The sequence below is a fragment of the Pelodiscus sinensis genome, unplaced genomic scaffold, assembly GCF_049634645.1.
Source record: "Pelodiscus sinensis isolate JC-2024 unplaced genomic scaffold, ASM4963464v1 ctg82, whole genome shotgun sequence".
Lineage (NCBI taxonomy): Eukaryota > Metazoa > Chordata > Testudines > Trionychidae > Pelodiscus > Pelodiscus sinensis.
The window spans coordinates 399,466-427,267 of NW_027465999.1; the positions used below are offsets into that span (position 1 = coordinate 399,466).

General features: G+C 67.0%; 1 protein-coding gene across 3 annotated transcripts; it reads left to right on the top strand.

The window, feature by feature from the left end:
- The first annotated feature begins 1,154 nt into the window (after nucleotides 1-1,154).
- Nucleotides 1,155-27,802, top strand: MEIS3 (Meis homeobox 3). Of its 3 annotated transcripts, XM_075917956.1 has the most exons (13): nucleotides 1,160-1,722; nucleotides 4,687-4,889; nucleotides 9,452-9,599; nucleotides 10,030-10,080; nucleotides 10,425-10,475; nucleotides 12,287-12,436; nucleotides 14,692-14,800; nucleotides 18,442-18,587; nucleotides 24,492-24,568; nucleotides 26,199-26,249; nucleotides 26,495-26,589; nucleotides 26,841-26,923; nucleotides 27,214-27,802. In XM_075917956.1, exons 1-12 carry the CDS (start codon nucleotides 1,711-1,713, stop codon nucleotides 26,897-26,899), a joined length of 1,152 nt encoding a protein of 383 aa, XP_075774071.1. In that variant the 5' UTR covers nucleotides 1,160-1,710; the 3' UTR covers nucleotides 26,900-26,923; nucleotides 27,214-27,802. The 3 variants fall into 3 exon arrangements, with proteins under 3 accessions (XP_075774072.1, XP_075774071.1, XP_075774073.1); XM_075917957.1 differs by lacking the exon at nucleotides 26,841-26,923 and having other exon boundaries at nucleotides 1,155-1,722; XM_075917958.1 differs by lacking the exons at nucleotides 18,442-18,587; nucleotides 24,492-24,568; nucleotides 26,199-26,249; ... (1 more) ...; nucleotides 26,841-26,923; nucleotides 27,214-27,802 and adding an exon at nucleotides 17,551-18,414 and having other exon boundaries at nucleotides 1,547-1,722.

The window sequence follows — 27,802 nt, forward strand, 5'->3', positions numbered from 1 at the left end:
ACAGACCCCGGGGGGCGGAAGCCGGGGGGGTAGGGACGGACAGACCCGTTGGAGGGAGCCAAAGCCAAGGCACATGGGATGGGGACAGACAGACCCGGGGATGGGAGCCGGAGCCAAGGGGGGGTCGGAGAGCAGACAGACAGACCCGGGGATGGGAGCCGGAGCCAAGGGGGGGTCGGGGAGCGGACAGACAGACCCGGGGATGGGAACCGGAGCCAAGGGGGGGTCGGGGAGCGGACAGACAGACAGACAGACCTGGGGATGGGAGCCGGAGCCAAGGGGGGGTCGGGGAGCGGACAGACAGACAGACAGACCTGGGGATGGGAGCCGGAGCCAAGGGGGGGGGGGGTCAGGGAGCGGACAGACAGACAGAAAGACCCGGGGATGGGAGCCGGAGCCAAGGGGGGGTCGGGGAGCGGACAGACAGACAGACAGATCTGGGGATGGGAGCCGGAGCCAAGGGGGGGGGGGTCGGGGAGCGGACAGACAGACAGACAGATCTGGGGATGGGAGCCGGAGCCAAGGGGGGGGGGTCGGGGAGCGGACAGACAGACAGAAAGACCCGGGGATGGGAGCCGGAGCCAAGGGGGGGTCGGGGAGCGGACAGACAGACAGACAGATCTGGGGATGGGAGCCGGAGCCAAGGGGGGGGGGGTCGGGGAGCGGACAGACAGACAGACAGATCTGGGGATGGGAGCCGGAGCCAAGGGGGGGGGTCGGGGAGCGGACAGACAGACAGACAGATCTGGGGATGGGAGCCGGAGCCAAGGGGGGGGGGTCGGGGAGCGGACAGACAGACAGACAGATCTGGGGATGGGAGCCGGAGCCAAGGGGGGGGGGGGTCGGGGAGCGGACAGACAGACAGAAAGACCCGGGGATGGGAGCCGGGGGGCGCGGGGAGGAATCAGACAAACCGGGGCGGGGGGGGGGGAGTCGGGGGCAGGGACGGAGCCCGGGGGAGCCGGGGGGAGACGCGGGGCGCGGCCGGCCGGACAGACAGCCGGCGGGGCGGGGCGGGGGAGCCGGGGGGCAGGGACGGACAGAGGGACGGAGCCCGGGGGAGACGCGGGGCGCGGCCGGCCGGACAGGCGGCCGGCGGGGCGGGGCGGGGGAGCCAGGCAGGGGTTAATACAAAGCCCCTTCCACTTCCGGATGCGCTCAGCGCTCGGGCCGGGCAGCCGGGGCATCCTCCGCCTCCCGCTCCGCCTCCTCTCAGGCCCGGCCCGGGAACCAGCCAGGCCCCCGCCCCCGGCTCCGGGCCGCTCCGCTGAGCACAGGGGGTGGGGGGCTGATCTCGGGGGGGCGCGGAGATCTGCCCCCCAGCCCGGGCCCGGCTCCCCCCCGGCGGGCAGGGCTGTGCAGGGAGGGGGGGTTGATCCGCCCCCCCCCAGCCCAGCGCCGGGCTCGGGGCTGCGGCGAAAGGCGCCTCGCTCATTCCGCCGCGGAAAGCGCCGGGCTCGCTGGGCGGCCGAGACCCCCGGAGAACCCCCCCCCCCCATGGCTCGGCTTGTCGCCTGCTGGCCAGCCCCGGCCCGGGGCTAAGCGGGGCTGGGGCGGGGGCTCCGGTCCCTGCCCCCACCCCGGAGAGCCGAACCCTTCCCCGCACTTTGGAGCCAGCGCCTCGGAGCGGGGGGGTCCTGCAAAGGAGCGACCTGCCCGCGCCCCCCCCAGCCAGCCAGCGCCGGAGAGGGAGCACCCGCCGAGCCTCCGATGGCACAAAGGGTAAGTCTGGGGGGCTGTGTTCGCCTTCCCCGGCTGCGCTCGCCGGCGGGGTGGGGGGGCCGCGAGCAGCGCGGCTTCGGGGGGTTCGCGGCTGGGCGGAGGGCGGCTCGGGGGGTCTGGAGCGTTCCTCGGACTCGCCCCTCTCTTCCCTCCCCGCCCGCCCGGCTTGGCACAGAAATCGCCCCGGGGGGGGGGGGGGGGGGTGCTGGCGGTGCAGGGGCCAGATGGGGGGGGGCGGCCGAGTCTCAACTTTTTCTTTAAGAAGTGAGGGGTCTTGATGCCACCTTGGAAGCCTCCGTGTCACCGCTCGGTTTGCGCCTCCGGGCCCGGGCGGTGCGTGTCTGGCGCGCCCGGGGATCCACCGCGGGGTTGGCCATTGTGCCGGGGTGAACGGAGCAGGCTCCTGCCTGGTGGGCAGTGGGGGTCTCCCCTCCCGGCTGCTTGGCTGTCTCGGCTCCCCGCCTGCCGGGGAAAGTCTATTGCTCACGCAGGCGCTCGAACGGGGCCACGCTTAGTGGCGGGGCTGGGGGGAATTTGGGCTTCTGTTCTGAAGTTTTCCCAACTTATTTTCGGCCCCAGCCCTCTCGGGAGCGCGCTAGCAGAGTCGGGGCGCGCAGGGCCCGGGGTTCGCCTGCCCGGTTGTTAGACACTTGGCGAGAGCCCTGCGAGGTTTCCCTTCCCCCTTCACATCAATCCCGTGTCTGGTTTGTCGGGAGCTCTCTGGGGGCGACGCTTAACAGACCCGAGCAGCCCGCGTCTGCTGGCGAGCGGCCCTGCCATAGCAGCACCGCTGCCGCCTCCGAGGGCTGGGCGCAGGGGGGAGAGTTGATGCCAACGCGAAAAGCACGAATCGCTCCCGGTCGCCCCCGCGCATCCCCCCCAACGGCCTGCGCCCCTCCGTGCCCCGGAGGAAGGCCCGTGAGTGGGAGGAAGGGCCCGTACGGCTGGAGGGGGTACAAACGAGGCGCGTGACATTGTGCGGGGCGAACCCCGGGATAAACAAGGTTGGACTCGGGGAAATCAGACTGGGGCCGCGCAGAGAGACGCACATTTAAACCCCAGAGACGGGGGGGTGGGGGGGGGTTTAAACCGGATTTCCCGCTTGCCCCGAGAAAACCCCTGAGTCTAGCTGGAGTCCTTCTCCGCGCCTCCCCGAGCCGAACAGCCGCCCCGCGGCTACTGGGGGCGAAACCTGGCGCGGGTGACTCGCAGGGACGCTCCCGGGTGAGAAGGGACGTTTCAGTAGCAATAGCGGTCATGAGGGGACAGGGGCCCAGGCCGCGTTGGGTCTGGAAAGGGCCCGGGGGAGGCAGAAGGGGAGAGCGCGTGTCATACGCGATCCATCTGTTCTCGGGGGGCAGGTTTGTTTTGGAAACAAGGAGCGTTTCTTCCAGTTAGACCCCGACGTCCCCGCGGCGGCCCGGGGGTTCTTGGGGGACTGGGTCGTATCTAGCGCACGCCAAGGGGGAATGTTGCCTGCATTTCCTCCCGAAACATCGGTCACTTCTTTAAAAACAATGAGCGCCAGGTTCAATGAGACCGGGCCGGTTCGCTTCCTCCCCTCCACGGCGGGCGCTCTTGTAAAGGAGAGGAGGGGGAGAGCTCGGGCTGGAGGGCAGAAACTCTGCCGCCGGGGCGAGAGGAACAATATTCCAGCTGCTGCGGGGTTTGTGACACTGACCAGACAATCCTACGCCTGGCAGCGGCGGGTCCCGAGGGCAGCGAATTCGCAGGAGTGAAATGAGCAGCGCAGCCGGGCGGGGGGAAGGAACGAAACAAAATGACAAAAGGGGTCGGTGACGAGTATTGACCGGAAAAGCGAAACTTGGTGGGGATCAAAGCACCGAGAGGAAGAGTTTCCAGCCCCCCCAGATGATGTCTTCGCAGCTCAGAAACGAGCCCCCCAAACGTGACTTTTTCTCTCTAGGGGAAGCGAGTCACGATGCAAAATACCCCCCTTCTGATTATACCTAGGGGGGTTGGGTGCAAAATTACCTCTCCGGCTCCCCGGATCTGGCCATGCCAAGGGGGGTTGGGTGCAAAATTACCTCTCCGGCTCCCCGGATCTGGCCATGCCAAGGGGGGTTGGGTGCAAAATTACCTCTCCGGCTCCCCGGATCTGGCCATGCCAAGGGGGGTTGGGTGCAAAATTACCTCTCCGGCTCCCCGGATCTGGCCATGCCAAGGGGGGTTGGGTGCAAAATTACCTCTCCGTCTCCCCGGATCTGGCCATGCCTAGGGGGGTTGGGTGCAAAATTACCTCTCCGTCTCCCCGGATCTGGCCATGCCAAGGGGGTTGGGTGCAAAATTACCTCCGTCTCCCCGGATCTGGCCATGCCAAGGGGGTTGGGTGCAAAATTACCTCTCCGTCTCCCCGGATCTGGCCATGCCAAGGGGGTTGGGTGCAAAATTACCTCTCCGTCTCCCCGGATCTGGCCATGCCAAGGGGGGTTGGGTGCAAAATTACCTCTCCGGCTCCCCGGATCTGGCCATGCCAAGGGGGGTTGGGTGCAAAATTACCTCTCCGGCTCCCCGGATCTGGCCATGCCAAGGGGGTTGGGTGCAAAATTACCTCTCCGGCTCCCCGGATCTGGCCATGCCAAGGGGGGTTGGGTGCAAAATTACCTCTCCGGCTCCCCGGATCTGGCCATGCCAAGGGGGGTTGGGTGCGAAATTACCTCCGTCTCCCCGGATCTGGCCATGCCTAGGGGGGTTGGGTGCAAAATTACCTCTCCGGCTCCCCGGATCTGGCCATGCCTAGGGGGGTTGGGTGCAAAATTACCTCTCCGGCTCCCCGGATCTGGCCATGCCTAGGGGGGTTGGGTGCAAAATTACCTCTCCGGCTCCCCGGATCTGGCCATGCCTAGGGGGGTTGGGTGCCAAAATCCCTCCCCCCACCCCTGCGCATCCCGGCCTGGCTGGCTGGCTCACCCGCCCCTCCCTTTCCACCTGCCTCCCTCGCAGTGCGATGACCTGGCGTACTACCCTGCCATGGATGGAGTCGCTCTGCCGGGCTTCGGGGACCCCCACCCGGGGCGCAGCCTGCAGCACCCGCCGCTGAACCAGGGCTCCCCGTACGGATCGGCCGCGGCGACCCATCGGGCGGGCCTGCCGCCGGGTCTGGGACCCAACGAGAGCCTGAAGCGGGAGAAGGATGAAATCTACGGGTGAGGAGCCGGGCAGTGCGGGGAGAGCAGGGTCCGGCCCGGTCGGTGCGCAGCGCTGCCTTGGCGGGGCCAGTTGTGTAGCTGTGTGTCTGTGTGTGGCGGGGGTGTGTGTCTGTGTGTGTGTGTCTGTGTGTGGCGGGTGTGTGTGTCTGTGTGTGGCGGGGTGTCTGTGTTTGTGTGTGTGTGTCCGTGTGGGTGTGTCTGTGTGTGGCGGGGTGTCTGTGTTTGTTTATATGTGGCGGGGGTGTCTGTGTTTGTGTGTGTGTGTCCGTGTGGGTGTGTCTGTGTGTGGCGGGGTGTCTGTGTTTGTTTATATGTGGCGGGGGTGTCTGTGGTTGTGTGTGTGTGTGTCTGTGTGGGTGTGTCTGTGTGTGGCGGGGTGTCTGTGTTTGTTTATATGTGGCGGGGGTGTCTGTGTGTGTGTCTGTGTGTGGCAGAGGTGTCCGTGTGTGTCTATGTGTGGCGTGTGTGTGTGTGGCAGTGATGTCTGTGTGTCTGTTTAGGTGTGGCGGGTGTGTGTGTGTGTGGCAGTGATGTCTGTGTGTCTGTTTGTCTAGGTGTGGCGGGTGTGTGTATCTTTGTGTGTGTCTGTGTGTGGCGGGGTGTCTGTGTTTGGTTATATGTGGCGGGGGTGTCTGTGTTTGTGTGTGTGTGTGTCTGTGTGTGGCAGAGGTGTCCGTGTGTGTCTATGTGTGGCGTTTGTGTGTGTGTGTGGCAGTGATGTCTGTGTGTCTGTTTAGGTGTGGCGGGTGTGTGTATCTCTGTGTGTGTCTGTGTGTGGCGGGGGTGTCTGTGTTTGTGTGTGTGTGTGTGTGTGTGTGTGTGTGTGTCTGTGTGTGGCGGGGGTGTCTGTGTTTGTGTGTGTGTGTGTGTGTGTGTGTGTGTGTGTGTGTGGCGGGGTGTCTGTGCTTGGTTATATGTGGCGGGGGTGTCTGTGTTTGTGTGTGTGTGTCTGTGTCCCGGGGTGCATGGGCTGCAGACCACACGCCGCACACAGCGGCGGGCCCGGGCACCACACTGCACACGAGGCCCGTGTTCTCTTGCACACTGCGCTGCCGTTCACCGGTGCCAGTGCGCGACCTGCCGGAGCGCGCGCTCTGGAAGGACTTTCGGGGACTCTGTGTTTGGCCTTCCCCCTTGTCTCTGTCTCCTTCGGCTGACCGGGCACCGGCCGCACTGCCCCCCCCCCCCCCCCCGCCAGTCCCCGTTGAAGTGTCTAACCAAGGCTTTGCACCCCTAGTGCGATCCCAGAGCAATGGTGAGAACTCCCCTCTCGCGTGCACAGAGCGCCCCTTACCTCTGCCTTCTCTGAGCGCCCTCCCCGGCCGGGCTGGACCCCCCTCCCCGCAGGCAAAGAGCCGGTGAGAGAACAGCCCCCAGCAAGTCCCCCCCCCCTCCCCCCCCCGCCACAACAAGCAGTGCGGCTCTGATCCGGGAAGGGCCACAGAACAGCCGCGCAGGGATGAGCCGTTGCGCGGGCTCCGGAGAATTAGCCGTGCAATGTGCCAGCAGAGCGCGCGGGCGTGTGTGCACGTGTGTGTGTGTGTGTGCGCGCGCGCGCTGTAACTGTCATCCTGCCTGCAGTAGACGCGCTCCGTGTGCGCGCGCACTGCCAGCCCGCAGGCGGGTTGCACGAGGCCGCGTGGGGGAGCCCCAGTGGCGTTACCCCCGGTGCGTTTCAGACCAAAACCTTTTGATTTTGCGCTTTCCAACAACTTTACGCGTCAACTTTTCCTTCCCTTCCCCCTTCCAATGCCAAAGCTTAAAACCGGCCACGACGCTTCCCAGAGCTGTGTCCGCAGACGCCTTGGCGCGGCGTGATTCTCCCGACACACTTGTCAAAACTGGCCGGGAACCCGGCCCTGCTATGTCCTGGCTCTGCCGATGTGGACGCGTATTACCCGCGCTGCGCGCGCACACTGACCCTGCTCTCCGGGGTGGGCGTGTAGCACACCCTGTGGATTACCCACACGTCTAACGCTGTGTCCTGTGTAGGATACACCCCGAGCGTGTACCCGCCCGGAGTGTACCCCCGACCTCCCAGCCTGGGCACGCGCACCGCCTGCAGCCCTGCGCGGATTCCAGGGGCTTCCAGCCGCGAACTCGCCACCCGCGAACTCGCCGGAGTTTCTCTCCGCTGGAGATTTGCGTTTCCTCGCGGCCAGTGCGCAGCGATCGCCAGCGGCCGCCTCCGCAACCTCGCAGCGTGTTGGGAACAAGGCTCAAACCCAAACGCGGCTACCGACGGCCTCTGTCCTGGCGCCGTGCCCGGGCCGCGCAGGGTCCGCGCATTTGCCGCGAGTGTAAATCCCCGCGGGCCGAGTCTCCCACTCTCCGTGCGTGGGGCTAAAGGCCTTTGTCTGCGCGCTGCGGGCCGAGCAGTAGCCGGCGGGCCACTCCCGGCCGCGTGTCCGGCCTTGGGCGCAGGTGGGCCCCACACGCGCGTTGCACGCGCTGCCGTGCGCAGCGGCTGGGTTTGTGACCCGCGGGGGCTCAGCCTCAGGCCGCTGCCGGGTCGGAGAGGCTGCGGAGCAGGTGCAGCGCGGTGTCCGTCTGGCTCTCCGGCAGCCCTCGGGCCGATGCGGGGACGCGACCTGCCCCCGTGTCTCCCGGACAGCCTGCAGCACAACCGCACCCGCAGCGCCCGGTCTGTACAACGGGTGCGCGTGTCCGTGCCAAGCGCTATGGAGCTGTGAGCAGGCCCCGCTGCCGCGAGCAGTGTGTGTACGTGTGTATGTGTGTGTGTGTGTGTTCCAATTGTGCAGGGTGTGTGTGTATCGGGCACTGTGTGTGTGTGTGTTCCTATTGTACAGAGGGGTGCAGGGTGTGTGTGTATCGGGCACTCTGTGTGTGTGTGTGTTCCTATTGTACAGAGGGGTGCAGGGTGTGTGTGTATCGGGCACTGTGTGTGTGTGTGTGTTCCTATTTGTACAGAGGGGTGCAGGGTGTGTGTGTATCGGGCACTGTGTGTGTGTGTGTGTTCCTATTGTACAGAGGGGTGCAGGGTGTGTGTGTATCGGGCACTGTGTGTGTGTGTGTTCCTATTGTACAGAGGGGTGCAGGGTGTGTGTGTATCGGGCACTGTGTGTGTGTGTGTTCCTATTGTACAGAGGGGTGCAGGGTGTGTGTGTATCGGGCACTGTGTGTGTGTGTGTTCCTATTGTACAGAGGGGTGCAGGGTGTGTGTGTATCGGGCACTGTGTGTGTGTGTGTTCCTATTGTACAGAGGGGTGCAGGGTGTGTGTGTATCGGGCACTGTGTCTGTGTGTTCCTATTGTACAGAGGGGTGCAGGGTGTGTGTGTATCGGGCACTGTGTGTGTGTGTGTGTTCCTATTTGTACAGAGGGGTGCAGGGTGTGTGTGTATCGGGCACTGTGTGTGTGTGTGTGTTCCTATTGTACAGAGGGGTACAGGGTGTGTGTGTATCGGGCACTGTGTGTGTGTGTGTGTGTGTTCCTATTTGTACAGAGGGGTGCAGGGTGTGTGTGTATCGGGCACTCTGTGTGTTCCTATTGTACAGAGGGGTGCAGGGTGTGTGTGTATCGGGCACTGTGTGTGTGTGTGTGTTCCTATTTGTACAGAGGGGTGCAGGGTGTGTGTATCGGGCACACTGTGTGTGTGTGTTCCTATTTGTACAGAGGGGTGCAGGGTGTGTGTGTATCGGGCACTCTGTGTGTGTGTGTGTTCCAATTTGTACAGAGGGGTGCAGGGTGTGTGTGTATCGGGCACTGTGTGTGTGTGTGTTCCTATTTGTACAGAGGGGTGCAGGGTGTATGTGTATCGGGCACTCTGTGTGTGTGTGTTCCTATTTGTACAGAGGGGTGCAGGGTGTGTGTTTTTCGGGCACGGTGTGTGTTCCTATTTGTACAGAGGGGTGCAGGGTATGTGTTTTTCGGGCACTGTGTGTGTGTGTGTTCCAATTTGTACAGAGGGGTGCAGGGTGTGTGTGTATCGGGCACTGTGTGTGTGTGTGTTCCTATTTGTACAGAGGGGTGCAGGGTATGTGTTTTTCGGGCACTGTGTGTGTGTGTGTTCCAATTTGTACAGAGGGGTGCAGGGTATGTGTTTTTCGGGCACTGTGTGTGTGTGTGTTCCAATTTGTACAGAGGGGTGCAGGGTGTGTGTGTATCGGGCACACTGTGTGTGTGTGTGTTCCTATTTGTACAGAGGGGTGCAGGGTGTGTGTGTATCGGGCACACTGTGTGTGTGTGTGTTCCTATTTGTACAGAGGGGTGCAGGGTGTGTGTTTTTCGGGCACTGTGTGTGTGTGTGTTCCAATTTGTACAGAGGGGTGCAGGGTGTGTGTGTATCGGGCACACTGTGTGTGTGTGTTCCTATTTGTACAGAGGGGTGCAGGGTGTGTGTGTATCGGGCACTGTGTGTGCGTTTCTGTTTGTACAGACGGCTGGGGGCGTGTATCGGGCGCTGTGTGTGTTTGTTGCCCGAGGGGTGGGCAAGCCCTCGTGTGCATGGACTCGTGCATGCCTCTGCACGGATGACCTGGCTCTTGTGCACACGCGCGTGCAAGACGTGTCGGGCTCTAACCTCTCCTGTGTGCGCAGACACCCCTTGTTCCCCTTGCTGGCCCTGGTCTTCGAGAAGTGTGAGCTGGCGACCTGTTCGCCCCGGGACCCCGCGGGCTCGTACCCCGGCGGAGACGTCTGCTCCTCCGACTCCTTCAGCGAGGACATCGCCGTGTTCGCCAAACAGGTCAGTCCCGGGCCGGGCCCGGCCCGCGGGCCGCGAAGCGGAGGAACCGCCGGCGAGCAGGGCGCGGGGGTAGCCGGGCCAACGCCAAGGCCTGACTCGCTCTAGCGCCCCCGTCCCCGGTAAAACCGGCTCATCTCGGGGCCCTCAGACCAGGCCCAGCCGCTTTGCTAATCAGCGTGTGTCCCCCCCCCCCCGCCCGTTGGGATCGTGCCTAGGAGGGGCTGAGGCGTAGCAGGGACTGGGACGGTAACCGGCCCAGGCCGCCCAGAGCCCGCAGTGAAATAGACTCAAGGGAGGACGCTCGGGATGTGGGGAGATCTCTCCCGCTCCAGCCCCCTGCGTCCCGGGAAGGGGAAGCAGCTGTCCGCGCGCGCTAACCTTCTGCCTCCACGCGTGTTCTTTGCGCGCGGTCGCGCATCTCTCCCTCTAGATCAGGACGGAAAAGCCGCTGTTCTCGTCCGACCCCGAGCTGGATAACTTGGTGAGCGCCCCTTTCCGAGCCACAGAGCCGGGCCGGGCCGGCGGCTGAGAGCCAGGCTCAGACCCGTAACGGGGTGTGGGGCGGCCGCGCCCCAGTGGCGGGCGGCGGGCAGGGGGGTCCATGGGCCGCAGGCCGCTCAATCACCTTTGCGAAAGGCGCCGCGGCTTTTCCAAGCGGCTTTCGCTGCGGGAGCGCTCGAGGCTCCTTGCAGGGGACTAGCTCGGTGCCCCCAGCCAGCACATGGCGGAAAACGTGGGCCGCAGCTCCAGGGTGCTCCGGCCCGGTGCGCCGCGGGGCTGCAGATAAGAGGCCTCCGACGAGTCCCCTTTGCTTTGGCTTCCCAGATGATTCAAGCGATCCAGGTCCTACGGTTCCATCTCTTGGAATTAGAAAAGGTAAATCCGCCGCTTTTCCTACCGGGCGCAGGGCCAGGAGGGTTAAGCGCCTGGCGCGGGCTCCAAAGCAAAGAGACGCGGGGTAAAAGGAGCCGACAGCCCGCGTGCTGCGCTGATCCGAAGTGGCCCGGCGGGGGGGTTACGCTAGAGCGGGCGCCCCTTGACTGGACGGGAGTCTTGCCGGTTCGCGCCAGCGCGGACTCAGGCCCGTGGGTGCCGGCCGAGGCGCAGGGCTGGGCCGGCTGGTCCTGCGGGAGACAAACTGCGCTCTGGCCGCGCTCTGGTTTTCAGCCGGAGCCATGCGAGTGTCGCCGGGAGCGTTTAGCGGAGCGGGCCCCCTCCCCCTCCGCCCGCTTGCGGCGGCTTCGAGGGCGGGTCCAAGGTTTCAAGTGACCACAGCGGCACTGAGCCTGCAGCTGAGTCTCTGCGGCGCGGGGGGGCCCCGCAAAGGCCAAAGCGCTTCCCCTTTTCCGTTCCCAAACAAGGCCGGGGCGCGGGGCGCGGGGGCGCAGGGCGCAGGGCTCGGGGCGCACCGGCTGGCCCGCGCGGAGCCCGCTGCAGCGCTCAAGCGGCCGGGGACAACGGGGTTCAACCCGCCTGGAGCGGCCTTTCAGCCCCGGGGTGTCCTCGGGTGCCACGGCCCTGGCAGGGTTAATGTCAGCCTGAGGGGCCCGGCCCGGAGCAGAGACCGGGCGGCGGCGCGCTGGGAACTGAGCGCGCCTGGCACACGTGATGCGCCGCACGCTCGGGCTGAACCCTGGCCCCGGGTTTCCCTTTGCCCGGTGGGGCGATTCCCCGATCTGGACCCAAGTTTGCCGAGGTGGCTTTGGCCGCAGCTGGCTCTTGTGAGCGCAGCCCCTGGGGCCCTGCGGTTCTCATGGGGGGGCGGGCGTCGCTCCACACCCCAGGCTACCCCGCGCCCGCCCAGCGCAGCCTCCCCGGGCTTCAGCCCTGCAGCGTAAACTCCGGGCGGCGGCGCTTGGCCTTGGTCTGCGGCGCGAGGGCCGGGGGTCAGATTCGGATTTGGGCCCAGCTGGAGCAAACGGGACCCGGATTCCCGCAGAGCCGAGGCGATATTCCCAGGGCGAAAGGGCTCCGGTGGGGCTGGGCGCGTTGGCTCGGGGAGGGGGCCCCGCTGGCTTTCCAGTCGGGGGGCGGCCAGAGGTCTCCCGCCAGTGGCTCCGAGCTGAGCAAAGGGGACGGGGGGACGGGGGCTCCGGCCGGGGCAGGGAAGAAAAGCGGAGCCGGGGCGGGGGCTTTTCGGAGCTGCAGGCCCGCAGAGCTGAAAGGCCCAGGCGGAACCCGCGGCTCTGGACGGGTCCTGGGCGAGGCAGACGGGGTTCCGGGCTCCCCGCTGGGAGGAGCGGTATGTTACTGCCTAAGGCCCCGCTCTGCGGGGGTCCCGGCATGCCTGGCTCCGCAGAGACCCCCGCCGAGATGGGGGCCCCTCGTGCCTGGCCCCCCGAGATTGGGGATCCCGCTTTGTGCTTCCCCCCACCGAGATGGGGGCCCCTCGTGCCTGGCCATACACACCCCGAGATTGGGGATCCCCCCCCACACACCCTCCAAGAACCCCACGGCCCTGGCAAGGGGGCAGGTGGGGCAGGACGTCTGGGGTAGACCAGAGACGCGACTGCCGGGTTCTTGAGCGCGAGCCGCATGGCCTAACCATTAGGCCATCCTTCCCCCCGCTCCTGCCAGCTCCGCACGCCCAGGCAGGGCTGGGGAGGCGGAGCCCGGGCAGAGGGGCAGGCCTGGGGGGCAGCTGCTGGCGGCGGGCGCCTCCTACCGGCCCTTCTCTTTGGGGGCAGGTGCACGACTTGTGCGACAGCTTCTGCCACCGCTACATCACCTGCCTGAAGGGGAAGATGCCCATCGACCTGGTGATCGACGGCCGGGACGGAGGCTCCAGATCGGACCCGGAGGACTTCGCGGGGTCCTGCGCCAGCCTCTCCGACCAGGTGCGGCGCCGGGGCAGCCCCAAGGCAGCGCGGCCTAGCGGACAGAACACGGTGCAGCGGGGGGAGCGCAGGGCTGTGGGTCGGGGGGGAGGCGTAGAGCTGGGGGGGATCTAGGGCCAGCGGCGGGGCGGGGGGAGGCTCTAGCCCAGCCCCTGTGGGCTCTCGGGGACCCAGCTTGGCACGGGGGTGGCTGGGGAGGGGCCCGTATCCAAGGTCCCTCCCAACTGTCCTGCCAGTGACGAGGCAGCCCCCCCCCCCCCCCCCCCGCTAATGCGGCCAGCGGAGTCATTTGCCGAAAGCAACTCGGCTGCATTGTTAATAGGCCCCCGGGCGCGCCGGGGAGGGAGCGAATCCCCAGCCCGGACTTCGTTATAATTCGATGGACCCCCCCCCCCCCCCGGGTTGATCTGGGGTCAGACTCAGCATCACGACCCCACGGAGACCCCCCAGGCTGCCCCGATTCCAGAGCAGGACTTGGGAGCAGCCCCCGCCCGCTGGCCCGGCTTCCTCGGCAGACACAGGCCGGTAGCCCCCTCGGGCGGGGTGCAGCGCCTGGCGCGGGGCTACCGGCCTTCGGAGACAGACCCCCGCGGTCGGGCCTGGCCAGGGACACAGGTGCCACCAGCACACGCACGGGCCGTGTGTGCATGTAAAGATCATGCGTGTGGCCGGGCACGTGCGGCAGACACATGCGCAATCCTGGCACATGCTGCAAACACGTGTGTCCGTGCTACAGACAGAACTGCTGCCAGTAGAGACAGGCCACCGCACATGTGCAGGCACACGCACGCAGGCTCGTGCAGGCACACGCGTACGCACGCACGCAAGTACACACACGTACATGCATTCACACGCATATGCACGCGCGCACACAGTTATTGCACACCCAGCCTTGCTCGTGGGCTGGCAAAGTGTCTGTTTAATGCGCAGGCTGTTTAATGAACCCTGGGGCTGCTCCAGGGGTGTCCAGCGGACAATAGCAACCCCCGGAGAAGGGCAGGGCGAGGGAGGGGAGTGGTCCCTAGTGGCTAGAGCAGAGGGCCGGAAGCCAGGACTGCTGGATTCTATCCCTAGCTCTGGGACGGGAGTGGGGCCTAGTGGTTAGAGCAGGATTGGGTGCCAAGACTCCTGGGTTCTCTCCCCAGCTGTTAGGGGAGGCTGGAGTCACTCTGGGGTGACAGCCCTTTCAGGGACCCCAGCCCCCAGCCCCCAGCCCCCGCGCTCTGGAGGAAGGGGGAATTTTGCTGCTTGTGGCGGGGCGGATGGTTTACACCCTCGGCCTCCTGGGCCTTTAACCAGGGACCTTTGATCCGCTGGGGGGGTGTCGGGTTCCCAGGCGGCCGGTCCCTCCTTAACCCTTTGAACCCCCGGCCTCCAAGGGGCCTGGGCGCTAGTCGAGTTAATGAGGCACATTCAGGAGTGGGGGGGGGATGCTCTGGGAGCTCGCTGCCTGGCCCCCCGGGGTGACGGCCCCCCCGCATGGCTCTGGGCTTCTCAGAGGGTCCTGGAGTGCTGGTAACAAGGGAACCACTAGGGGCCCGAGTTGGGGGCCCCCCATCGAGATCCAGGGCCCGTCAATGTGCTGACCCCCCCGGGCACTGAGACTGGGGCCCCCCCACTGAGTTCCGGGGTCCCCCTTACGTTGCGTGCTGCACAGACTCCCCAGGCCCCGACTCGGGGTTCCCCTGGCACTGGGGTGCTGCTCTGACTCCCCCCACTTCTGAGGTCTGGGGCCCCCTATGCGTGGAGCTGCACAGATCCCCAACCCAGACTGGGGCTCCTTCCTCCGCCAGGGACCCCGGCGCAGGCAGCATGAGGGTGGCATGGGGGGGCCAGGACCCCAAAGTAACATTCAAGGGGGGCAGTGGGCCAGGACCCTGAGGTAACGGGGGGTGGGCCAGGACCCCCAGGTAACAGTGTGGGGGGGAAATGGGCCAGGACCCCAGGTAACAGTGTGGGGGGGAGTGGGCCAGGACCCCAGGTAACGGGGTGGGGGGGAAGTGGGGCAGGACCCCAGGTAACAGTGGGGGGGGAGTGGGCCAGGACCCCAGGTAACGGGGTGGGGGGGAAGTGGGCCAGGACCCCAGGTAACAGTGGGGGGGGGGAGTGGGCCAGGACCCCAGGTAACAGTGGTGGGGGGGAAGTGGGCCAGGACCCCAGGTAACATTGGGGGGGGAGTGGGCCAGGACCCCAGGTAATGGGGTGAGGGGAGCCCGGCCCAGCTAACACGCCCGGCCTTGCTCTCTCTGTGCCAGAACAACTGGATGCGAGAGCGGGAGGACACGGGCTCTGCGCACTCGGGCACGCCGGGCCCCTCCAGCGGGGGCCTCGCCTCGCAGAGCGGCGACAACTCCAGCGAGCCAGGTAGGTGGGACGCCCCAGCACCCGCCAGCCTGGGCCCGAGGGAGGAATCGCCTGGCTGGGCACAGAGGCTTTTTCTAGCCTGAGAAACGCCGGCCCGGCCCGGCCCCCCAGCCCTGCCATGCAACCCACTCTGGGGAGGAGCCAGCGAGCTGGCAGGGCTGTGGGGCAGCAGAACAAAATCCCTGGGGCTGGAGTCTGAATGGGGGAAACAACAGAATTTACCCCTGGGGGTATCGTGACAGCCTGAGTCGCATGGGCAGTGCCCAAACCCACTGTCAGCCCCCCAAGTGCCCTGCCAGCCCCCCAACCGCCCCACCAGCCCGTGGGCTGGAGGAGGGGCTGCAGATTACACCGTGAGGTCCAGGCTGGGCAGCAGCAGAAGGGAGTTGGCTCCCAAGGCTCCTGCTCCGGGTGAGGGTGGGGGGCCAAGGCAGGGCGGGGTACGGAGAGCAGGGGCGGGAGCGGTGGGTCTGTGAGATCACAGCCCCGTCCAACCACGCTGCCTGTGTCCCGAGGGGCCTCTCACCGCGCGGCCGTGCCATGACTGGCCCCCGTGCCGCACCCCCCTCCCACAACCTCACTGCTTACACACGCTGCCCCACGCACGCCCCCCGCCCCACCATGACCCTGCCCCATGCCTCATGCACGCCCCCGCCCCGTGCAGCCGTCCCACACCCCATGCACGCCCCCACACTGTGCAGCTACCCTACACATACCCCTGCACCCTGCAACTGCCCCCGCACGCCCCTGCACCCTGCAACTGCCCCCGCATGCCCCCACACTGTGCAGCTACCCTACACATACCTCTGCACCCTGCAACTGCCCCCGCACGCCCCTGCACCCTGCAACTGCCCCCGCATGCCCCTGCACTATGCAGCTGCCCCCGCACGCCCCTACACCCTGCAACTGCCCCCGCACGCCCCTGCACTATGCAGCTGCCCCCGCACGCCCCTGCACCCTGCAACTGCCCCCGCATGCCCCCACACTGTGCAGCTACCCTACACATACCTCTGCACCCTGCAACTGCCCCCGCACGCCCCTGCACCCTGCAACTGCCCCCGCATGCCCCTGCACTATGCAGCTGCCCCCGCACGCCCCTACACCCTGCAACTGCCCCCGCACGCCCCTGCACTATGCAGCTGCCCCCGCACGCCCCTACACCCTGCAACTGCCCCCGCACGCCCCTGCACTATGCAGCTGCCCCCCGCACGCCCCTGCACCCTGCAACTGCCCCCGCACGCCCCTGCACTATGCAGCTGCCCCCCGCATGCTCCTGCACCCTGTAGCTGCCCCCGCACGCCCCTGCACTATGTAGCTGCCCTGCACCATGCAGCTGCCCCCCGCACACCCTGCACCATGCAGCTGCATTACATGTGCACGCGCCGCGCAGCCATGCCCCGCACGCCCCTGCATCCTACACCCGCACAACACACCCGGCACTTCCTCCAAGGCGCACAAGTGGGCCGTGAATCGTTCCCACCACATGCGGGGGCTCAGCAGGCGGCTCCCCTGCAGCCAGGTCTGCTCCCAGGGGGTCACAGCACTTCCTGCCCCAAATGGGGGGGTCAGAGCTTGCGCACCCCAGCCCCCGTCCCCTCCCCCAATGCAGCACCTCCCAGCTTCCAGCCCGTCCCCTCCCCCAACCCAGGACCTGCTGACACCGCTCCCCCTCCTAACGCCCCTCCCCCACGCGGTTCATCCCTGCTCTACCCCAGTCCCTTCCCCCCACATTGTTCCTCTCCCCCAACCTCTTTCGACCCACTTAGCCCCCCTCCCAACCCCCCCCCGCCCTTTTGTTCCAGATGCTCCTTTTGTTCTCCGGGATCCCAGGGATGAAAATCCAGGGCCTGCGGGGGGGGGGGGGGGGGGGTGAGGGAGGGCCCAGCCCCCGCAGGGCTGTCTCTGATGCATAATTTACTGGCCCCTCAGGCAAGACTTTTAAGCTGCCTTTTAGCCCGAGGATATGGAAGCTCAGCAGCTGGGGGGGCTCCGGAGGGGGCTGGGGGGGGCGCTCGCCCTACAGAGGGTGCCGGACCAGGGCCCAGGCCAGGGAGAGAGGGGGAGGGGAGGCAGCGCTGCTGGGGGGGCTTGTTCAGAAGGAGCCAGGTGCGTGGGGGGGGGGGAAGTAGATGAGAGCAGGCAATGAAAGAAGCAGCCATTAGAGAGACATACACACCCCAGGGCGTGAAAACACGCATATGCACACAGAGCAGTCCGTGCAAACCCGTGCAAGCACACACAGAGCAGTCCGTGCAAACCCGTGCAAGCACACACAGAGCAGTCCGTGCAAACCCGTGCAAGCACACACAGAGCAGTCCGTGCAAACCCGTGCAAGCACACACAGAGCAGTCCGTGCAAACCTGTGCAAGCACACACAGAGCAGTCCGTGCAAACCCGTGCAAGCACACACAGAGCAGTCCGTGCAAACCCGTGCAAGCACACACAGAGCAGTCCGTGCAAACCTGTGCAAGCACACACAGAGCAGTCCGTGCAAACCTGTGCAAGCACACACAGAGCAGTCCGTGCAAACCCGTGCAAGCACACACAGAGCAGTCTGTGCAAACCTGTGCAAGCACACACAGAGCAGTCCATGCAAGCACACATGCCCACATGCATAAACAGAGCGACCCTGGTATCCCCCCCCCCCATACCAGCCCTGGGCACTGTTAATGGCGCTGCAGGGCATCCAGCCAGCAGGCCCAGGTTCTGTGCAATGGTACCTCTGCCACAGGGAGGCTTGTTTTTCCCAGGGAACCACGTCCCCGCCAGCCCAGAAAGCCGCAGGTTCGAATCCCGCCAGAAGATGTCCGCGGCAACGCAGGAGACTGGCAACGTGGGGTGCTGGGCAGTGCAGGCGTCTGTCCGTCGTACCCTTCTGTCTGTCTGTCCGTCCGTGCCTGGGCTTGGCCCTCTGGGAGCTCCTAGGCCCCCTCCTGGGGTGTGCAGGCACCTTGCTGCCCGCCCCTCTGAGCAGCTGGGCCTAGGCGCTGAGGACCCGCAGGCCGAGCCACTCCGCCCACATCCCGGGGCCAGCCTGGTCCACGGTCGCCTCCTCCTGGGCCCAGCACCACAAGGAACCAAAGAAACACCCACAGTTCCCAAGGCGGGCCCATTCCGCCAGGGATCCGTCATCAGCCGGGGGAGGGGGTGTGTGGGTCGGGATAGGGGAGTCTGGGAGCCGGGACGCCTGGCTTCTTTCTCCTGCCCTGGGAAGGGAGTGGGGTCTAGTGGTTAGAGCGAGGGGGGCGCCTGGGTTCTCTCCTCTGCTCTGTGAAGGGAATGGGGCTTACCGGTTAAAATGAGGAGGTCTGGGGAGCTGGATTTGTGGGGTTCTGCCCCCAGCTCTGAGAAGCGAGTGGGTCTGTTGCACGAGGGGATGGGCACTAGTATTCTGTGCACTGGTGAACACGCTTGCACAAGGAGCAGAAGGGAACAAGATGCCAAGAGCCTGCACTTCACATTCTTGCCCCTAGGGGGCCTCCTCCGGCTCTTTGACGCCCCCTACTGGCCTGGGAAGAGGCCAGGCGCTCTTCTTCTGTGCAAGCAGCAGGGGGCAGCTGACTAGGTAGAGCCAGCCCCGGGTTCAAGTCCGACTCCTGGTCACCCAAGGTGCCTTTCCCCCAGCGGCTGCTTCCTTGCAGGGGACTGCCTGGACACCAGCGTGGCCTCGCCCAGCACTGGGGACGACGATGACCTGGACCGGGACAAGAAACGCAACAAGAAGCGGGGGATCTTCCCCAAAGTGGCCACTAACATCATGCGGGCCTGGCTGTTCCAGCACCTGTCGGTGAGTGACGAGGGCCAGGCGCCAGAGACACAAGGAGTGAAAGTGAGACAGAGACCAGGGAGGCGGAGTGGGCTATAATGGTTAGAGCCTGGGAGACAGGACTCCTGGGTTCTATTCCCGGCTCTGGGAAGGCAGTAGGGGCTAGTGGTTAGTGGGGGGGGGCAGGTAGGGAGACAGGACTCCTGGGTTCTATTCCCGGCTCTGGGAAGGCAGTAGGGGCTAGTGGTTAGTGGGGGGGGCAGGTAGGGAGACAGGACTCCTGGGTTCTATTCCCGGCTCGGAGAAGGCAGTAGGGGCTAGTGGTTACTGTGGGGGCAGAAGGGAGCCAGGACTCCTGGGTTCTATTCCCGGCTCGGAGAAGGCAGTAGGGGCTAGTGGTTAGCGTGGGGGCAGAAGGGAGCCAGGACTCCTGGGTTCTATTCCCGGCTCGGAGAAGGCAGTAGGGGCTAGTGGTTACTGTGGGGGCAGAAGGGAGCCAGGACTCCTGGGTTCTATTCCCGGCTCGGAGAAGGCAGTAGGGGCTAGTGGTTACTGTGGGGGGGGGGGCAGGTAGGGAGCCAGGACTCCTGGGTTCTATTCCCGGCTCGGAGAAGGCAGTAGGGGCTAGTGGTTACTGTGGGGGCAGAAGGGAGCCAGGACTCCTGGGTTCTATTCCTGGCTCGGAGAAGGCAGTAGGGGCTAGTGGTTACTGTGGGGGCAGAAGGGAGCCAGGACTCCTGGGTTCTATTCCCGGCTCGGAGAAGGCAGTAGGGGCTAGTGGTTAGCATGGGGGCAGAAGGGAGCCAGGACTCCTGGGTTCTATTCCCGGCTCGGAGAAGGCAGTAGGGGCTAGTGGTTAGCGTGAGGGCAGAAGGGAGCCAGGACTCCTGGGTTCTATTCCCGGCTCGGAGAAGGCAGTAGGGGCTAGTGGTTAGCGTGGGGGCAGAAGGGAGCCAGGACTCCTGGGTTCTATTCCCGGCTCTGGGTGGGGGGCCCAGAGGGGAACTGAGATAAGAGAACTAGGCCCGAGGGCACAGCACCCCTCAGCGGGGCAGAGGGGCAGAAATGTCCCGTCCACGCTCCCCAGGGGCGTCAGCGCAGAGCGCTGGTGAGTGGCCCCCGTGTTCGCTGCAGCAGCCCCTGGCATCTCTCCCTGGTTAGTTAAACAAAGGCGAGTTAATGAGCGCTGACCAATTAGTCGCTAATTGAAGGCGCCATAAACCTATTAGAGGCTGGTAAAGGGTAATCAATTCTAGCCAATTACCCTCAACCCGCCGGCTGGTGCCAGTCTGCTAAGCCCAGGCCTGTTCCCGCGTCCCCCTCCCGTCGGGGAAGTGAAGCCGCCACAAGGGGGAGGCGGTTTGGGGAAGGGAGGAGAACAGGGAGGGAGCCAGGGCTCAGGGGTTTTATCCTGGCTCCAGGAGGGGAGAGGGGTCTAGTGGTCAGAGGGTCTGAACTCCTGGGCTTATTCTAGCAGCCCAAATAGCCAGGCCTAGAACGTGACTTTCCTTCATTGCTCCACCCACTAGCCCTCACTGCCAGCAGAATTAGCCCCTTCATCCTGTCACCAGCTGGTCTTGGTCCCTGCTCCCAAGGCCGCGAGCTGAGAGGGCAGCTCCATCCGTCAGTAGCAGTAGAAGGCTCTTGTCTTCCTTGTGGACTAGATACTGCTGGGGAGACGTGGCACATGCAGCCACCTCAAAGAGTAAATGCCACCAGCCAATGCGAGAGCCCAGCCCCCGGTTCCGAACAGACCTGGCGCAGCCCCAATCCCAGCCGGCCCAGCCCCCGGTTCCGAACAGACCTGGCGCAGCCCCAATCCCAGCCGGCCCAGCCCCCACCGGTTCCGAACAGACCTGGCGCAGCCCCAATCCCAGCCGGCCCAGCCCCCCCGGTTCCGAACAGACCTGGCGCAGCCCCAATCCCAGCCGGCCCAGCCCCCCCGGTTCCGAACAGACCTGGCACAGCCCAAATCCCAGCCAGCCCAGACCCCCGGTTCCGAACAGACCTGACGCAGCCCCAATCCCAGCCGGCCCAGCCCCCCCGGTTCCGAACAGACCTGGCGCAGCCCCAATCCCAGCCGGCCCAGCCCCCACCGGTTCCGAACAGACCTGGCGCAGCCCCAATCCCAGCCGGCCCAGCCCCCCCGGTTCCGAACAGACCTGGTGCAGCCCCAATCCCAGCCGGCCCAGACCCCCCGGTTCCGAACAGACCTGACGCAGCCCCGATCCCAGCCGGCCCAGCCCCCCGGTTCCGAACAGACCTGGCGCAGCCCCAATCCCAGCCGGCCCAGCCCCCCCGTTTCCGAACAGACCTGGCGCAGCCCCAATCCCAGCCGGCCCAGCCCCCCCGGTTCCGAACAGACCTGGCGCAGCCCCAATCCCAGCCGGCCCAGACCCCCGGTTCCGAACAGACCTGGTGCAGCCCCAATCCCAGCCGGCCCAGCCCCCCCGGTTCCGAACAGACCTGGCGCAGCCCCAATCCCAGCCGGCCCAGCCCCCCCGGTTCCGAACAGACCTGGCGCAGCCCCAATCCCAGCCAGCCCAGCCCCCGGTTCCGAACAGACCTGGCGCAGCCCCAATCCCAGCCGGCCCAGCCCCCCCCGGTTCCGAACAGACCTGGCGCAGCCCCAATCCCAGCCGGCCCAGCCCCCACCGGTTCCGAACAGACCTGGCGCAGCCCCAATCCCAGCCGGCCCAGCCCCCCCCGGTTCCGAACAGACCTGGCGCAGCCCCAATCCCAGCCGGCCCAGCCCCCACCGGTTCCGAACAGACCTGGTGCAGCCCCAATCCCAGCCGGCCCAGACCCCCCGGTTCCGAACAGACCTGACGCAGCCCCGATCCCAGCCGGCCCAGCCCCCCCGGTTCCGAACAGACCTGGCGCAGCCCCAATCCCAGCCGGCCCAGCCCCCCCGGTTCCGAACAGACCTGGCGCAGCCCCAATCCCAGCCGGCCCAGCCCCCCCGGTTCCGAACAGACCTGGCGCAGCCCCAATCCCAGCCAGCCCAGCCCCCGGTTCCGAACAGACCTGGCGCAGCCCCAATCCCAGCCGGCCCAGCCCCCCCCGGTTCCGAACAGACCTGGCGCAGCCCCAATCCCAGCCAGCCCAGCCCCCGGTTCCGAACAGACCTGGCGCAGCCCCAATCCCAGCCGGCCCAGCCCCCCCCGGTTCCGAACAGACCTGGCGCAGCCCCAATCCCAGCCGGCCCAGACCCCCGGTTCCGAACAGACCTGGCGCAGCCCCAATCCCAGCCGGCCCAGCCCCCGGTTCCGAACAGACCTGGCACAGCCCCAATCCCAGCCGGCCCAGCCTCTCCCCGGTTCCGAACAGACCTGGCGCAGCCCCAATCCCAGCCAGCCCAGCCCCCACCGGTTCCGAACAGACCTGGCGCAGCCCCAATCCCAGCCGGCCCAGCCCCCCCGGTTCCGAACAGACCTGACGCAGCCCCGATCCCAGCCGGCCCAGCCCCCCCGGTTCCGAACAGACCTGGCGCAGCCCCAATCCCAGCCGGCCCAGCCCCCGGTTCCGAACAGACCTGGCGCAGCCCCAATCCCAGCCGGCCCAGCCCCCCCGGTTCCGAACAGACCTGGCGCAGCCCCAATCCCAGCCGGCCCAGCCCCCGGTTCCGAACAGACCTGGCGCAGCCCCAATCCCAGCCGGCCCAGCCCCCCCGGTTCCGAACAGACCTGGCGCAGCCCCAATCCCAGCCGGCCCAGCCCCCGGTTCCGAACAGACCTGGCGCAGCCCCAATCCCAGCCGGCCCAGCCCCCCCGGTTCCGAACAGACCTGGCGCAGCCCCAATCCCAGCCGGCCCAGCCCCTCCCCGTCCATCCCGGATTCTGAGCTAATTTTCAGGAGGCCCCGATGGCCTGCGGGGGCCCCGAGCGGGTGTCCTAGCAACGGCCCGGCTGGCAGTGACCTGGGCGGGGGGCGGGCGCCTGTCATCTGTCACTGTCGGGGGCGCGGGGGCTCGGGGTGACCCACTGAAAGATGCCGCCTCATCCATCATTGGGGCCTGGCGGGGCAGCATGGGGCTGCCTGGCCTTTGATCGGCAGGGACAGGAGGAGGCTTCTGTGCTAGGCCATCTGGCTGGGAGCTGGGGGTAGTGGGGCTAAGAGCAGGAAGGATCCCAGAGTCCTGGCTCCCAGCCCCTCCCGGCTCTCTAACCACTAGCCCCCACTGCCCTCCCGGAGCTGAGAACAGATCCCAGAGTCCTGGCTCCCAGCCCCTCCCGGCTCTCTAACCACTAGCCCCCACTGCCCTCCCGGAGCTGAGAACAGATCCCAGAGTCCTGGCTCCCAGCCCCTCCCGGCTCTCTAACCACTAGCCCCCACTGCCCTCCCGGAGCTGAGAACAGATCCCAGAGTCCTGGCTCCCAGCCCCTCCCGGCTCTCTAACCACTAGCCCCCACTGCCCTCCCGGAGCTGAGAACAGATCCCAGAGTCCTGGCTCCCAGCCCCTCCCGGCTCTCTAACCACTAGCCCCCACTGCCCTCCCGGAGCTGAGAACAGATCCCAGAGTCCTGGCTCCCAGCCCCTCCCGGCTCTCTAACCACTAGCCCCCACTGCCCTCCTGGAGCTGAGAACAGATCCCAGAGTCCTGGCTCCCAGCCCCTCCCGGCTTTCTAACCACTAGCCCCCGCTGCCCTCCTGGAGCTGAGAACAGATCCCAGAGTCCTGGCTCCCAGCCCCTCCCGGCTCTCTAACCACTAGCCCCCGCTGCCCTCCCGGAGCTGAGAACAGATCCCAGAGTCCTGGCTCCCAGCCCCTCCCGGCTCTCTAACCACTAGCCCCCGCTGCCCTCCCGGAGCTGAGAACAGATCCCAGAGTCCTGGCTCCCAGCCCCTCCCGGCTCTCTAACCACTAGCCCCCACTGCCCTCCCGGAGCTGAGAACAGATCCCAGAGTCCTGGCTCCCAGCCCCTCCCGGCTCTCTAACCACTAGCCCCCACTGCCCTCCCGGAGCTGAGAACAGATCCCAGAGTCCTGGCTCCCAGCCCCTCCCGGCTCTCTAACCACTAGCCCCCACTGCCCTCCCGGAGCTGAGAACAGATCCCAGAGTCCTGGCTCCCAGCCCCTCCCGGCTCTCTAACCACTAGCCCCCGCTGCCCTCCCGGAGCTGAGAACAGATCCCAGAGTCCTGGCTCCCAGCCCCTCCCGGCTCTCTAACCACTAGCCCCCGCTGCCCTCCCGGAGCTGAGAACAGATCCCAGAGTCCTGGCTCCCAGCCCCTCCTGGCTCTCTAACCACTAGCCCCCACTGCCCTCCTGGAGCTGAGAACAGATCCCAGAGTCCTGGCTCCCAGCCCCTCCCGGCTCTCTAACCACTAGCCCCCACTGCCCTCCTGGAGCTGAGAACAGATCCCAGAGTCCTGGCTCCCAGCCCCTCCCGGCTCTCTAACCACTAGCCCCCACTGCCCTCCTGGAGCTGAGAACAGATCCCAGAGTCCTGGCTCCCAGCCCCTCCTGGCTCTCTAACCACTAGCCCCCACTGCCCTCCCGGAGCTGAGAACAGATCCCAGAGTCCTGGCTCCCAGCCCCCTCCCCACCCAAAGCACTGGCTGGCGGGGTGTTTCAGACCCTGTAGCTACAGATCCAAGCCCGGGGCTGTGAGGTCCCTGCAGGGCCTGCCGGGCACTTGGGGGGGTTAATTCTGGCTCCCAGGGTGTCCAGGCACCGGCAAACAGGTAGGAAACGCGGGACTCCTGCCTTCTCGGCCTTGCTCTGGGAGGGCAGTGGGGGCTAGTGGTTAGAGAGCCGGGAGGGGAAAAGTCTGGACTCCTGGGTTCTGTCCCTGGCTCTGGCATTAGCGCCACCCTATCACGGAAGAAGCTGCTCACCCGCTTCGTGCCTCAGTTTCCCCGTTTTATAATGGGATGGAAGGGTCCTGGGGCCGCCCGGTCACGCCGCTCTGCTCTGGCCTGCAGCACCCCTACCCCTCGGAGGAGCAGAAGAAGCAGCTGGCGCAGGACACGGGGCTCACCATCCTGCAGGTCAATAACTGGTAAGGTCGGCCCTGAGGCTGCCAGGCTGCGATCCTGCCCGCACCCCTCCAGGCCCCCGCCCAACCCCCGTCCCTCCACGCCCCTCCCCCACCCCAAACCCCCGTCCCTCCACGCCCCTCCCACACCCCACCCACACCCCGCCCCCCTCCAGGCCCCCGCCCCCCCGCCCAACCCCCGTCCCTCCACGCCCCTCCCCCACCCCACCCACACCCCGCACCCCTCCAGGCCCCCCCACCCAAACCCCCGTCCCTCCACGCCCCTCCCACACCCCGCACCCCTCCAGGCCCCCGCCCTCCCGCCCAAACCCCCGTCCCTCCACGCCCCTCCCACACCCTGCCCTCCCCCACCCCAAACCCCCATCCCTCCACGCCCCTCCCACACCCTGCCCCTCCCCCACCCCAAACCCCCATCCCTCCACGCCCCTCCCACACCCTGCCCCTCCCCCACCCCACCACACCCCCGTCCCTCCACGCCCCTCCCACACCTTGCCCCTCCCCCATTCCCCTGTCCCTCCCCGCCCCTCCCACACCCCGCACCCCTCCAGGCCCCCGCCCTCCCTGCCCAAACCCCCGTCCCTCCAGGCCCCTCCCACACCCTGCCCCTCCCCCACCCCAAACTCCCGTCCCTCCACGCCCCACCCACACCCCGCACCCCTCCAGGCCCCCGCTCCCCCGCCCAAACACCCGTCCCTCCATGCCCCTCCCACACCCTGCCCTTCCCCTACCCCAAACCCCCGTCCCTCCACGCCCCTCTCCCACCCCACCCACACCCCGCATCCCTCCAGGCCCCTGCCCCCCCCCACCCAAACCCCCGTCCCTCCACGCCCCTGCCCCCACCCCGCCCACACCCCCTGCCCCTCCCCCACCCCCCAAACCCCCATCCCTCCAGGCCCCTGCCCCCACCCCGCCCACACCCCCTGCCCCTCCCCCACCCCCCAAACCCCCATCCCTCCAGGCCCCTACCCCCACCCCACCCACCCCCCCTCAAACCCCCATCCCTCCAGGCCCCTACCCCTACCCCGCCCAAACCCCCTGCCCCTCCCCCACCCCCACCCCCTCGTCCCTCTATGCCCCTCTCCCATCCCCCCACACCCTGTCCCTCCACACCCCTCCCCCCACCTCCACCAACACCCCCCCCATCCTGCCTTACAACCCCTCACCCTCCATGGCAACCTCCTGCCTCAGCATCTCGCTTCTCCCCCTCACAGCCCCCATCTCGACCTCCTGCCTTGAACCCCTTTGTCCCTGCAATCTCCCCCCTGCAGCCTGCTCCCCGCCCCACCCCTGCCAGGCCTCTAGCTCCCCCCCATAAGACACCTGCCTCCCCTCCCCCCCCCCAGTTTCCTCCCCTTCATAATAGGACTGAACCATCACCCCGCCCCCACGGGCAGCATGAGGCGCCGTGCCCGCCCCCGGAGCAGGCGGGAGCTCAGTGGGGGGCCCGTGGGGAGCACTGGGGGCTTGGGGCGCAGGGTCAGAATGGGGGATCCCAGGGACGCCTCGTTCCTTGGCCAGTTCTACGGGGGGACGACGTGCTGGGCCCCTCCCCCTTCCCTTGGGCTGGGGGCGTCTCCCCGCCCTGCCGGCCTGGGGACTCACCGTCCGCCCGTCTGTCTGTCCGCCCACGCAGGTTCATTAACGCCCGGAGGCGCATCGTGCAGCCGATGATCGACCAATCCAACCCGCACAGGTGACGGGGCTGGGCCCGGGGCCGAACCCACCAAACCCTCTGCCTGGGCCCTGCTGCCTACGGCCCCCCATGAGACGAGCCCGCTGGGTCTCTGCTGGCACCAGCCGGCCCCCCCAGCCTGGCCACCTGCCCGGGGCGGGGCGCATCGGGGTCACCTTCTAGCCCCCCCACTGGGCTTATGTCCTGCCCCCCGGCACGTGGCCGATCTCCGCCGTGACCCGCCCTCCCTCCCTCTTCCGCACAGGCCAGGGGGCGCCCTACAGCCCCGAGGGGCAGCCCGCGGGCGGGTACCTCGTGGACGGGCAGCAGCACGTGGCCATCCGCCCCCCAGGTGAGGCCGCGGCAGGGCGGGGTGGGGCACACGCCGGGACACCCCCGGGCAGGCTGCGGCCCCCCCTGCTTCGGGGGTCCCAGCACTCCGGGCGCGGCTGCCGGGGGCGCCTGTGTCAGCCAGGAGCCCCCCCCACAGCGGCTGAGCGCGGCAGGGCCCCGGCGGCTGCAGGCCAGGCCGGAGACCCGGGCTGCGAGGGGCTGGCGGGGGCGTCTCTGCGGGCGGGTCCCAGCTGTCCCCTTCCCCCCCAGGTCCGATGGGCAGCATGGGCATTGCCATGGGCATGGAAGGCCAGTGGCACTACATGTGAGCGCCGACGCCGACGCAGGGGGACGTAAGTATGGGGGGGGGGCTGCCCCTGCCAGGCCTCCACCCCTCGGCTCCTGCCCCCAGGGGCTGAGGGGCAAATAGCAGCACCCGGCAGTCATGGGGGGGTAAAATGAGCCGGGTGGGGGCAGTTGTGAGCTACCCCCCTCCCTCCCAGGATGCCCCATTTGTCCATCTCCCTTCCCCTTCCTGCTCCTCCTTGCCAGCCCCAGACCGGCCTTCCTCCTCCCCTCTGCAAGGCCCCTTCCTCCCAGGACAGCACTAGCCGGCCCCAGCCCCTTTCCCTCTCTCTTCCAGCTTTCCAGGAGACGCTGGGCCAAGCCGGGCCAGGAGCCTAGCCGGCCCACGGGGGCAGAACTCACGTGGCAGCCAGTCAGCCACCCCCACCCCAGGCCTCCCCCTCCTCCTGCCAGATCATGCCACGGCCCCTCCCCGCCCCCAGAGCTGGGGGAGACGGCTCCAGAGCGGGGTGATCCCGGACACCCAGAGCCACACCGCACCCCTCCCCCACGATCCCCCCCGCCATCTCCCCAGGGGCCACTGGTCCGAAGGACAGACCGGCCGCGCCCGCCAGGACTGGGAGTCGACGGAGACGCCAGGCCTGGGCGCTGGACGGAGCTTGGACCTGGCCCGTCCGGCTGCTCGCTGGCACGGAAGAGAAGGATTCGGGCTCGTTCTGTTACTTTGGGGCTGTTCTCTTATTTCCCTCCACGCACGCACCCCCCCGCCGACAGCCTCGCTGTCCAGAGCGGGTCTGCTCTCCGCCCCGGCGCCGAGTCCTTCGGGCCGCGGGACCCGGCGGGTTTGTCGTGGGTTGGTTTGTAACGAGGGATGGATGGATGATTATTTACGCGCCGAGCGGGGAAGTAAATTAACTTGGACATTC